This window comes from Pyrus communis, chromosome 15, assembly GCF_963583255.1.
Source record: "Pyrus communis chromosome 15, drPyrComm1.1, whole genome shotgun sequence".
Lineage (NCBI taxonomy): Eukaryota > Viridiplantae > Streptophyta > Magnoliopsida > Rosales > Rosaceae > Pyrus > Pyrus communis.
In genome coordinates this window covers 17,521,165-17,533,430 of record NC_084817.1, presented here as the reverse complement: position 1 = coordinate 17,533,430, position 12,266 = coordinate 17,521,165, and the positions used below count along the sequence as shown (strand labels likewise).

The window sequence follows — 12,266 nt, the reverse complement described above, 5'->3', positions numbered from 1 at the left end:
ATTATTGCTAGTCCATTATGAGATTAAGGTCACTATCTTAATTTTAATATAGATAATATCGTTTGTTAAAAAAAAATAAAAAATCTTAACTTTTTACGTAACTTTATGGAACCACTGGATCGAAGAAGAAATGGATTAAGCTTTGTCTTCTTGTTAACAAGGACTCGAGAGTTTGGTAATATTAACATTTGTGTAAAGATGACTTTGACAATAAGAACTTGTGACGAATGTTAAGAGCTCGTGGATGGTACTTGCTCTTGTAAAGTTGGATTGTAAGAGAAGGGTGACATTGGATCAATGATTGCTCTTTTATCCTGTTTTAAAGTTTTTGTTAAGAATGAATCTCGCATTAATAGTAGAAGAAATTTTACATGTGTTTATAAGTAGATTGAAATACTCTTTAAATTTCAATTAGTCTTATGATAGACCTCAATTTTAAGGATGACAATTCTAATCGTTAAACATGATAATAGTGGATAACCGCCCGAATGGGAAAAAACCGTGAATATTACTCGATTATGGTTTTGAAAATGGTTATAGAGGTCCCCGATTCTTACCCCTATCTGAATTCAACCCAAACAATATATAATATAATAGTATTATATATATATATATGTATGTATGTATATGTATATATGTGTGTGTGTGTGTGTGTGTTCATTATTCACCAAACGCATTACCTTGAGAATACAAAAGTTGTATTGTTTGAGTTACATTTTGTAGGAAAGTTCAAGAATCATTAAGAATTTAATAGGGCTTATGAGAGATATTAAAGATCAGTCAACATCATTAATGTTTTAAATTCAATACTTTAGTTTTAATACTCTACAAGGTTCTTTCATTGAATTATTTTATACATCAAATGTTCAAGATGAAATTAATATCCATTAAATTATACTGTGTTAACTGAACGAATATATTTTTTGTATTGACGAAGATGGATATAACCGTTAACAGATAAGGATTTTGTTACTCGATAGGTATGATTATGGATAATTCCGGATGGTTAATTTGTAGTTATGAATATGGTTAATTTTCGTGGTTATGAGGATAAATATATCATTTCCGTCTCAAGCCAAATCGTTGCCATTCCTACTTAATTTCTTTAGTTTTGAGGCGATTCTTACTCATCTATAGAGGTCATGACTGATAGTTGTTCCTACAAAATTACATTATTAATGTGGACTAATTAGTTGTTGGGTTGTGTTTAACTTTCTAATATGATCTTACATCGTTTTAAATAAAGCATCCTACTCGACCAAAAAAAAAAAAAAAAATCTTGAAAAATAATTCTCGTACTCATTCTCATTTTATGCACACTCCTATTTATTTTCTTTCCAAAATTATTCAGGACCCGTATATATTATCGACAGACGGGTGGGGCCAATTTGTGACACGCATGCGCTACAAGAAGCGTTCAATATATTTCTAAATCAAGAATTGAATGACATACTCCAATTTATGTTCTATTTCAAAGTAGAAGATTAATTGCATAGAGACATGGGCCAATCATTCTTCTTTTCAACTACGACACAAATTTGACCAAAAAATAACACCGACATAAATTAGAAGTGACATCCACTTTTCCATTCGAATCCATTGAATCTAATGCGCTATCAAATCCAAACTAATCCTGGAGGATTAGGAAACTAGTCAGATCCCACAATTGTATATGTTTATCGTACATCGTTATATCGTGCGGCTAGAAATCATTTTAAATTTTTTATTTAAAATTAAACATAAGTAATATCATCGTGCGGTTAGAAATCATTTTAAATTTTTTTATTTAAAATTAAGCCTAAGTAATATCGAACGACAACTAACCGCACAATATAAGAACAAACACGATTGATTGAACATAAATAGTGTCTGTTCATCGAATATTGTATGGTAAAAAATTATTTAAAATTTAAAATTAAATGTAAATAATACCTAACGAAAACTGACCGTACAATACGATGAACAAACACGATTGATTGATCCTCTAGATCATCGCAAAAAGAATCCAAAGAGAATACTCATCCAATCCTAAACACGAAACAAAGCCCAGATGAAAGCACGAATTACCATGTGTGCTTTGTAAGTGTCAATACAACATTTCTCTAAACACGATCTCTTCTCATATCGTCGTATCATTGACAGCAGCAGTGTGTACGTCGTTCGAAACCGATTAAAACAATGAATTCATAACCAAAAAGGCCAACAAGACAAGACATAATTAAGGCAAATGCATAAGAAAACCAATGTCACTGAACACAATAATAGTTGGTAAAACAGACACCACCACCAAATGACTTGCACTCGAAACCGACAAAACCAAAGACAACAACAGCGGGGAGCCCAGAGGGTGACACCAAAGGCCCCAACAGCCCATTATTTCAACACACTCAAAGCATAAGCAAACAAAGAAAAAACAGGTCGACAAGTAAATCAACGACAGAGAAATACCCATCACTCCTCCTCCGTTTCAGACTCGGCGCTCTGGAGCCACCCGATGAACGGCTTGGCATTCTTCCAAATCGGGGAGCTCTTGCTCTTCCCAGCTACGCCCCGTTGGTACCACTTCATAATGTATTCCTCCTCCAGAATGTCAACATCGTACAACAGTTTTAGAACCAGAGCCACTTCCTTTGCAGCATCAGGGTTTGCCTTCCCACTGAAAGACTCGATAGCTTGCAATAGAACTGTCTGAGATCCCTCCTTCTGGGTTGCTGCAGCCAGGTAGTTTTTCTTCTTAGAAACCTCCTTAGAGAACCCCTTTCCCACACCTTCAAAGAGAGCCTCGAGTAGGGCATCCATAACTTCTTGGGGTGTGCCAGAAAGAGTGCCCAAAAAGGATTTAAGCTGAGCTGCAGACATCCCCTTTTGCAAGGATTGTTTGATCTCATTAACAAGTCTTTCGTGGGTATAACAATCAGCTCCGTTCTGATGGCTCTTTGTCTCAGGCTTCTTCACTTCACGATCAGGAGACTGCTTTGGTGACTTTTTCTCTTCAATGGTAGAAAGCATCACCATATCAGCAGTAACAGCACTCAACTGCTCCTGGATTCGCTTCTTAGCAGCCTCCACGGAAGTGTCCGTCTGCCACTGGACATCATCGTCCCCATCCTCCTCAGCAGCTTGGTCGTTCTCATCTCCCTGGCTGTGAGCCGGGGAGCGATCCTCATCGGAACCATTGCTTTTCTTCTTGCTTGATGCTCTTGAACCCGAAGTTCCCTTCTTCTTTGCTGCCTCCTTCTTAAGCTTCTTTTGCTCCTCGTCAGCGGCCTCCCCTTCCTTAAGTTGTTCTTTGTCGGCCCTCCTCAAGCCTTTCTTTCCTTTAGCCGCCTTCTTCTGCTCTGGAGGATTCTTAAGGATAAAAGTTGTGAGCTTGTCCCTCATATCAACATCAGACACAAACCCACATGCAGCACATTTCAGATTTAGCATCTGCGTCTTGGTTATAATAATTTCGGTTTCTGGGTTTCCGCAACCATAGCACTGCACATATTTCTTGATGAAGTTCTCAAGAAGTCCAGCAAGCTTAGCAGTGTCATGAGCACCATTCACATGGGAAGTTCCAGTCTTCTCATCAAATTTTGATTGGGCTCCAAGCTCACAGCCAAAATACTTTGTAGTGTAGGAAGCAGGTCTAGCCAAGGCCTTTGCAATATCGACCATGTTAACCACATTAGTCTTGATGCCATTTCCTCTGCCTTCAATCTTAGTGATCATCCTTGGCATCTTATACCTGTAGAAGGCATCATCACGGTTTGAAGCACCAATGTTTTGTAGAGCCATGGTGTGAGAGATATGATAGATTATATCAGAAGGGTGTTGCCTCTTGAAACCAGAAATCCTCCTTTACCACACGGTTGCATAAATTGGCAACCAAGAAATGTGTGTGATTCCCCTCTGACAAACCAAGATGTTTGCATTCAACTTCAATGGAAGCAGCTCTGCTCTTTTTTCTAGATGTAGGACTATATTCACCGAGTAATCCAATTGACGACAAAAAGAGAGTGGCCCGTTCAGACATAAAATAAGTTCTAGACGTCACACACTCCACTTTAGCGAATTGCAGATACAGCAGACTGAACTGCCAATTTCCTACAAACAAATAATATAGCTGTTTAGAACTAGTTTAGAGTAAGATAAAAATATGAAATAAAGAAAACAGATCAAAACAAAATTATTCATACTTCAACTCATCCTTTTCTCCTAACAACAGCAGGACAAACAAAAATACCAGACCTAACAAAAGAATCATTCACCCAGCCAAGTTCCTTGGAACAATTCCAAAACAGTCCCTATGAGCCTAGCAATGCACCACATCCCAGGGAAAAGCCAACTTAATTCCCCCCATCATGTCCAGCAATTATTAACTTCCAAGCCCCGAAAAAATAAGCGCAGTGATTATATTGCTACGAGCTAACCAGATTTGAAAGTAAAACGACATGTTTATGTACAACCTAATGCTAGTACAACATCATCACAATCCAAAAAGGCCGAGCAAATTTCTAATTCCAAATAATCAAGCAAATTTGTGATCCCAAAAACATGAACAAGGTTTACAATACAAACACGAATTTAAACATATTAATTTTTTGTAACTAAGCACTTCAAAAAACATAAATGGCAAGTAATTGTGCATCGATAGGCACAATTTTGGCAGCATATATAAACAAAAAATACGACTTTCCCTGTCAAGAGAATCAAACATATTATAAGAACCTACATAATATACTAAACATATACATATATATACATACATATACATATATATATATATATATATCGTAGCGATTCCTGTGAGCTTGAAATTTCAGGTATGGGTCAATGATAGATAAACATACCACAAAGTGAAAGAAAAATCCAAATCCAACCGACACGGCATAAATCAATCATAAATCCTATCCAGATTAAACAAATTAATACAAAAAATATACCCTAGAATCCAGAGAACAGTACCGATTCCAAATACAAAACACAAATCGATCCGGAAACGTAAAAACTTCAGCTCGGATCGAGCAACACAAACTCTCACGCAATCAAAAACAATAATCACAGATAAACTAGTTCACGAAATCGAAAATCGAAAATCAAAGAGCACAGAGATTATCGTGAGAGATTATACCTTGGGTGGGAAACGAAGAGAGAGAGAGAGAGAGAGAGAGAGAGAGAGAGAGATGAAAGAACCCTAGAGAGAGAAAGGAAGGGTAGGGGGCGATGCCTTGGCGTCTGATGCGTGAGAGGAATGGAGAAAGCAGAGGGAATTTATATGCGGCGTGCGGGTGCGAGAAAGTACGAGTAGGGCAAACTCACCGCCTTTAATTTATTATTTTTGTAAATTATTATTTCTTATTATTATTAATTTCTCGCTACCAACCAATTGGTGCCAACAAGGATAATGCATTGTGTACAACTCACACACTCTCTCTCACGGTAACTAATCGCAAAGATTAGCACCCCTCATCTGGCCGGAGTAAGATTTTTTTACCTCTTTTTTTATTTCTCTTTTCTTATTTGAACGATCACGGTTAAATCATGTCAACATCTTATATTAATTTTTTTAAACAAGAGAAAGACAAAATAAGAGAATTTAAGAAAAGAGGATACAAGGAGATGGAAAGAGAAGGAGAAATAATTCTAATCGTATCTGACCATCAACGGGTCAAAATTTGAGAACCATCAACTCAAGGAACAACGATTGCGTAACCAGAATTTCCACGAAAATGAGGAAATGGAAACGAAAATATCAATTTAATTAATTTTATTTTACTTATTGTGTCTAATAAAATTATTATCGTGACAGCAAAGTTTGAAATACAAAACATATATGTTCTGTCGTAATTGATAGCCATAATTTTTGTCACAAACGGTATTTTTTAATGGGAAGGCCGATTATTTGAATCGAAGACACAATGGTTTGAATAGTTTTATTTGGTCTAATTTTCTCGTACTTTTCTTTTTCTTCTGCATGAAAAGAGTTTGTACCTCGTTCACCCTTGCACCTCATGTTCCGTGTCCACTTGTATAAGAGAAATAATTATCTATAAAAACTTACCCGTGGGCTATACTTCAACTCCATGAAATCACTTTTATGGATAATTACTAAAAGAAAAATATTTGAGTACCATGTAATTTGAAAATACAGGTAAATAAATAAGTAATAGTCGGAAAGAGTTATTAGTGGCACTTCAAAATAGTCATTTGCACTACCACCTACCGTCAGAAGTACGGAAAGAGGTAGTGTGTATAATTATTTTAGAGCGGTAATAACAACTCTCAAAGTAATAGAGGCTAATGAGCAACCTATTTTCGCTCCTAACAACAAAACAACAGCAAAGGGAGAGGAGCCACAGACCATTGTTAGAGTCAATTTGTGAGTCTGTGACCATACGGAACTTGTTCAACACTGATACACCCAATCGAATGGAACACGTTTGATTAATAAGTTCGGTCCACTCAAACTTTTATTACAAAAACAAAAATTTCTATCTAATGCATGAATGCATACTCCAACTTACAAAAAGTACGAAGACCATGAGAGAGAGAGAGAGAGAGAGAGAGTTGAAAACTCATTCTCCGGATTGCCGTTGCCCCAAAACTGAAATGTCTTCATATCGTTTCTGCATTTCAAAAGAATCTCAACTTCGTATCAGTTTGAACTCAAAACGCAATGAATTAAAATTAAATGCACCATTTAAGGAAGTTATTAACACTAAAAAATGATCAATGTGAGGTCCTTCTCAATTGCGTAGTGCATAATGAGTATTTTTGAGTTTTCGTAACAATTACTTTCATTTTATTTTTTACAAAACATAGATAAAACGCACGTAAAAAGATTATTAGAAAGGACATGAAAAATACACAAATGGCGGGTCATATCATTTGGCATCCAAAATTCAGGATTTCATTTTATTGTCTACTTAACTGCTCATCCCTCAAAGCTGTGAAAGAACTGAACCAAAAGGGAAAATGGAAACTGTTAACGCTCAAATATGATTCATATGTGCCATGATGATGGGTTAACATAAAATTTATCAAACAAATGCACCGCAACAAGAGAAGTAAATGACAAATGGATCCAAGAGAATGTACCGACGGCAGTGTTCTGCGTCTCTTATTGCTGCATAAGTCCATCTCAACCAGAGGATGTTTTCTTCTGTTGGAAATTGACAGCCCAAATCGGAACACCCACACCAATGCTGAAAGCGGTGAGCACTCCAAGGCTCACCTGCAACTTCTGGTTTTTCATCTGGTCCAAGTTATACATGTGTTTGGCATGCATGTAGGCTGGTTCATTGTGGCCGTGTCCACCCATTCTTTTCACTCCAGTTGAGTGGAACCCTCTAGTCCCTGGAAAAAAGCACAAAAGCCACTATATCTACTTAGTACATACAATAAAAAAGATCCAGCACTCAAACTCAAACGAATCAACACCTCAGCTAAGTTATAAACTTAGAAGACATCCCGTCTTTCTCCACTATGGATGGATTGCTGAATGAGATACAGGACGATGCTTCAGTGGCACTGTGTAAAATTACTCAATACTTATTTCCAAAGGCAGATGCACGAAAACACCAGAAAACAGCTATGACAATGGCGGTCTCAAAGGGGTGGTTATTTTAAGTTTTGTTTAGAAGCTCGCATTTTAGAATGTAAAGCATGTAAAGATTCATATGCCTTTACACTTCAAACCACCCAACACAAGGTGGCACCATTGTTTTTACCAATAGGTCTCTCGGTGCAGACATAAAAATAGAACTAGGAGCTTCTTCTTAAGAGGATCGACACCATATTGGGCCCATATCAACACCATCTTGACATCCATACTGACATCCCATATCAACATGATATCAATAATCTGGATAACATATTGACGACATATCAAGTATCCCGCTCCAATTTAAAAGTTTCTCCTATTGCCCCTCCCATTTAAAAGTAAAAACTGCAAAAAGCTTTGGTTCACATGTGTCATGCCAAAAAGTGAGCCAGTGCTTAAGAAACTATACTCCAGCAAAATGGAAGGGGTTGGTACAGTAGCCCTTGGTGGCAAAAATAAATATTTGGGCAGTTCCCTGAATTTAAACATGAGAGAACATGTAAAACCTTGAGGCTGCCCCATAATCACTATTGGCTGGGTGAAATTGAGCCCTTGCACACAATTTCTCAAGAAAGAACCCATTTGGAACAGCCAAAAGTAATTTTCAGAAACTCCTAACCAATGTGGTATAGAGATATGTATAAGACCTCTCTTTCAAGTAAGAAGAGAAAATGGGATTACCTTCTTGCAATCAAGAAGAGAGAGGAATTACTTTTGAGGTTTCTCTATGCCTGCATGGGAACACGAGCGCCATCAGAGGAAGCTCACCCGGTTCTCTAAAAGGCAATGAAGGAAACATACACAAAGAGAAGCATGAAGGAGGGGAAAGCTCTACAACTAGAAGCAACATGGGTGAAAAGTGGATATGTGCTAGTTTTATCATTATTACCAACGGATCTGGAGAGGATCAAAGAGATTACAACTTATGTTTTTATCCGTAACAATCCATCTGTGATGGAGAAAACCTGAATGCCATGATTTACACCTATCAGGCTATTGCAACATTTTTCATAAGCCCCGACAGGAGAAAATGGTAAATAACATAGCAATCCAGACACATTTCCTAATTTGCATCAAGTTTGAAGCCACCGAGCTTAAACCGTTCAATTTTAACCTTATTAGCCACTCAAAAATTACCTCCAGGACTCGGTGTAATTCATCTAAATATATTATCGGTCTATCACATTGTGCATACACCTGAATATTACATAATATGCAGTGGCATAAAACAAAATAAGCAACAAATGGCATCAAAATAACCTGATTTCGATAGCGAAGCTTCGGAAGCCCTCAACAACTTTGCGCAAGTCCGCATCCCTCCGTTCATGCTCATGATTCTAACAAAGAACAAGCTCTTGCCCCTTACCACCTTAACCAAACAAAACTCGTTCGAATTACCAAAAAAAAAATTAAAAAACAAAAATTCAACAAACAGATTTCCGAATTAATTAGTCAAATTCTTAAGAACAGAAGATAATCTAATCAGATTTAGTTCATAACAAAAAATAAACAACCACGGATCTACAAGAATTTCCAACAAAAATATATAAAATCTGATCCAGAAATACAATTTTCGAGATCCGAACAAGCGTACTCACACGCGATGAAAAACAACAATCATTGACAATTTTAACGGAAAATTAGCGATTTAATAATTCGATAAGAAAGATAGAAGAATCAAAACGGAAGAAGGACACAGAATAATGTGAAAGAGAGAGGAGAGGTGAAATGTTTACCCGGTAGAAATGGCGAAAACCCTACACTTCTCAGCGGCTGTGCGTCGAGAGTTTTCCAGAATACTGGGTTGGAGGAGAAGATGGGTTAAGGAAACCCCTCAAGGGCTTAAGCCCGGTAATAATTTGGGTTGGGCCTGGAATTGGTGAAGTTAGAGTGAAGTTGCAAAAGGAGTAATCGCTTGTACACCCAGAATTAATCTTCGGACACCCGAGTTGACAACTTTAAATATGAACAATTATTTTCTTTAGTCAAATGAGTAGTATTAGGATGGGATGACTGACCTCCTGAGAAGCAGTCGTGTTGCATTTTCCGATTTTTTCTGCCACATGATACTAAACTTTAGTTATTTAAGTGAGAGATCTTAGGTCTAGTGGTATCTCACCCCTCTCTTTATTTAGATAATATTATTTGTTACAAAAAAAAAAAAGAAAAAAAAAAGAACTTTAACGAAAAGCGTCCGATTCTGTTCACTTTAACGAAAAATCACATTTTTACATTAAAAAGTCAATCATGGTACTATTTATTTTACCTTTTATTTTGTCCTTATTGTTAAAACTCAAAGTTTTCAAACTTTTTTCATTAGTTTTTCTAAAAAAAAAAATTTGTGGAATGTATTTAGAACGGTTTGATGAGTTGTTTGATATTATTTAGGACGCTCTTTTGGATAGTGGATATAATTAAGCCCAGATCCTTGTCATGTTTCATTTTCATGAATAAATAAGTCTCTCTCATAACGTCGAAGTTACTCAAGAAAAGAAAACTGGAAAGTGTTTTGTTTTAGCTCATAGTACTAGCCCGCCTCACAAAAATTAAGGGTCCGAATATCTCTGCCCCTTTCTTGAACTGTTTAAATTTCTAGATCTATCGGTTTCAGACTGTGAGATTCGGAAGGGATATGAATTCAACATTAATACCTAGCAGTGGTTTAGCAAATAGACTTTTTGGATAAATTTACATGTTCAACACCTTTATCTATTTAGCTTTAGGTGTCGTCACAAAAGCTTCGTCATTTTGTGATATCATTTTCATACATCCATTGGTAACTTATTACCACATATATACTTGGATGGGGGAAGTTTACCTGATTCCTATATTCTGGTAGAGTTTGCTAGAAGTGCCTAATAAGCTATTAGCTATTATCCTAACGTGGCATGGTCATGTTTTTAGCTATCTATGACAATTTTTATAGAAGCTATCTTGCCGAGGTTAGAGGGTTTGATGTGAGGAAAAGGAGTTAGAGGGTTTGATGTGAGGAAAAGGAGGTTAGAGGGTTTGATGTGAGGAAAAGGAGTTAGAGGGTTTGATGTGAGTAAAAGGAAGGAAGGAAGGAAGGAAGGAAGGAAGGAAGGAAGGAAGGAAGGAAGGAAGTTTAGGATTAGATGGTTTGATGTGTGGAGATTGTTAGGTTTGATGTGAGGAAAAGGAAGGAAGGAAGGAAGGAAGGAAGGAAGGAAGGAAGTTTAGGATTAGATGGTTTGATGTGTGGAGATTGTTAGTGGGCTTGTTTGCTATCGATTGAGGTGTGTGGTTTATGAATTTTGTTCAAAACTTCTTATTTTTTGATAAATGAAAAGAATTATCATGGGGTTTTCTCTATTTACTATTCTCTATCTATTTTTATGTCAAGCATGATAGCTTTAGTGTTGCACTATTCTAAGGGATAAATGAAAACAAGGGAATATTAGGGCAGAAAGGTCATTATGGGTCAGGTGGTGAGTCATATTTGATGAAGTATATAATGAACACTTAAGGGATAATGCAATATGGAATTATGTGCTATATGATTTTGTATAAGTACTCTATCAACTAGCATATTACATATTCCACTCATTAGGCGACGATGGTTGTTGCTCACCCTTCATTCTACAGATGAGTTATTTGACAAGACAAAGACTAGACGAGCTGATTTTGTGTTAGACGAGAGATTTAAGAGTTTTATTTCATTTTTTGTAATGTTTTTTTTTTATTATATATACAAGAAGGATTTTATTTTTCACTGTTGTTTGAGTATTTTTATTTTTTTTAGAACAGTTATTAGCACTCCAAAAATCTCAATTTATATTCCTCACAAGTGTATTTTTCTTTTTAATTATGAAAAGTTTGAAGTGCCAACAACAATTTTTTTTTTTTTTTCCATTTTATTTGCGCACCGAATCCAAGTTTATTTTTTTCACTAACCCCCAATTTGGGGCGTGACACCTAATCTATAAGTTAATGGACATGTTTATTAATGCATTTCCCAATTTCTTTGGACTTAAATTTAATTTTCATAAATGTCAAACTTTTAGCCTAACAGACGTTGATATTGGGCCATCCACTCATCTTTCGTCAAGTGTAAAATAATGGAAAAGATGAGTTTGGGTTGCCATGCTTATAGGTGTGACCTTTGAATGGAATAAACAAGTAGACTAACCTCAAAGAAACTTCCTTTTTTAGTCAGACCTAGAAAGTTTGATTGTCCAAATTAAATAGAATTAAGTCGTAATTGGATGTTAGACTGACTAATTGTGATAGTTTTAATCAATTGATTAAAAGGAAGTGTTTGTACAAGCTTGGATCTAATCTTAGATACCACGTTGAATTGTCAGTCGCTAGGATACCATCCACACACCTAACTCTGGAAAAATTGAAGTATCTCTCTAAATTTTCTTTTTCTTTTCTATACAAGTAATATTAGCTAGAGAGAATCGAACACAAACTTTGAGTGCAGCAGTGAATGCTCATAAATAAAATAATTGGGTCACTATACTACGTTGGTTGTGACATGCAAGTAAAGAGGAAGACGAGAGAGACGAGAAAGACTTGTTGTTTTCCATTGCACCCAATGAGCTATACCATAATACCAAAGAATGATTACATAGAATGGCTTCACCATCACCATGACTTCTTGATTGAATAATACAATGTCACATGTAAGTTTCCCTTCACATGATATTGCATT

The 12,266-nt window shown here is 36.3% G+C and overlaps 2 protein-coding genes across 4 annotated transcripts; both read right to left on the bottom strand.

Annotated features, from left to right (window-relative positions):
* Positions 1-2,215: 2,215 nt before the first annotated feature.
* LOC137717483 (probable eukaryotic translation initiation factor 5-1) lies at positions 2,216-5,151 on the bottom strand. The gene is made up of 2 exons (XM_068456865.1): positions 5,117-5,151; positions 2,216-4,089 (listed from the first exon to the last, which is right to left on the bottom strand). Exon 2 carries the CDS (start codon positions 3,778-3,780, stop codon positions 2,452-2,454), a length of 1,329 nt encoding a protein of 442 aa, XP_068312966.1. The 5' UTR covers positions 3,781-4,089; positions 5,117-5,151; the 3' UTR covers positions 2,216-2,451.
* A 1,262-nt stretch (positions 5,152-6,413) lies between these two features.
* Positions 6,414-9,405, bottom strand: LOC137717576 (uncharacterized). Of its 3 annotated transcripts, none has more exons than XM_068456985.1 (4): positions 9,325-9,405; positions 8,849-8,957; positions 7,084-7,341; positions 6,414-6,611 (listed from the first exon to the last, which is right to left on the bottom strand). In XM_068456985.1, the coding sequence occupies exons 2-3, from the start codon at positions 8,919-8,921 to the stop codon at positions 7,127-7,129; spliced, it is 288 nt and encodes a 95-aa protein (XP_068313086.1). In that variant the 5' UTR covers positions 8,922-8,957; positions 9,325-9,405; the 3' UTR covers positions 6,414-6,611; positions 7,084-7,126. The 3 variants fall into 3 exon arrangements, with proteins under 3 accessions (XP_068313086.1, XP_068313087.1, XP_068313088.1); XM_068456986.1 differs by having other exon boundaries at positions 7,088-7,341; XM_068456987.1 differs by lacking the exon at positions 6,414-6,611 and adding an exon at positions 6,648-6,943.
* Positions 9,406-12,266: the final 2,861 nt, after the last annotated feature.

Coding starts and splice junctions, on each gene's coding strand:
- LOC137717483 (XM_068456865.1), bottom strand. CDS start 3,780: ATGGCTCTACAAAACATTGGTGCTTCAAACCGTGATGATGCCTTCTAC.
- LOC137717576 (XM_068456985.1), bottom strand. CDS start 8,921: ATGAGCATGAACGGAGGGATGCGGACTTGCGCAAAGTTGTTGAGGGCT. Junction 7,342..8,848: donor AGCTTCGCTATCGAAATCAG/GTTATTTTGATG, acceptor GCTTTTTTCCAG/GGACTAGAGGGTTCCACTCA.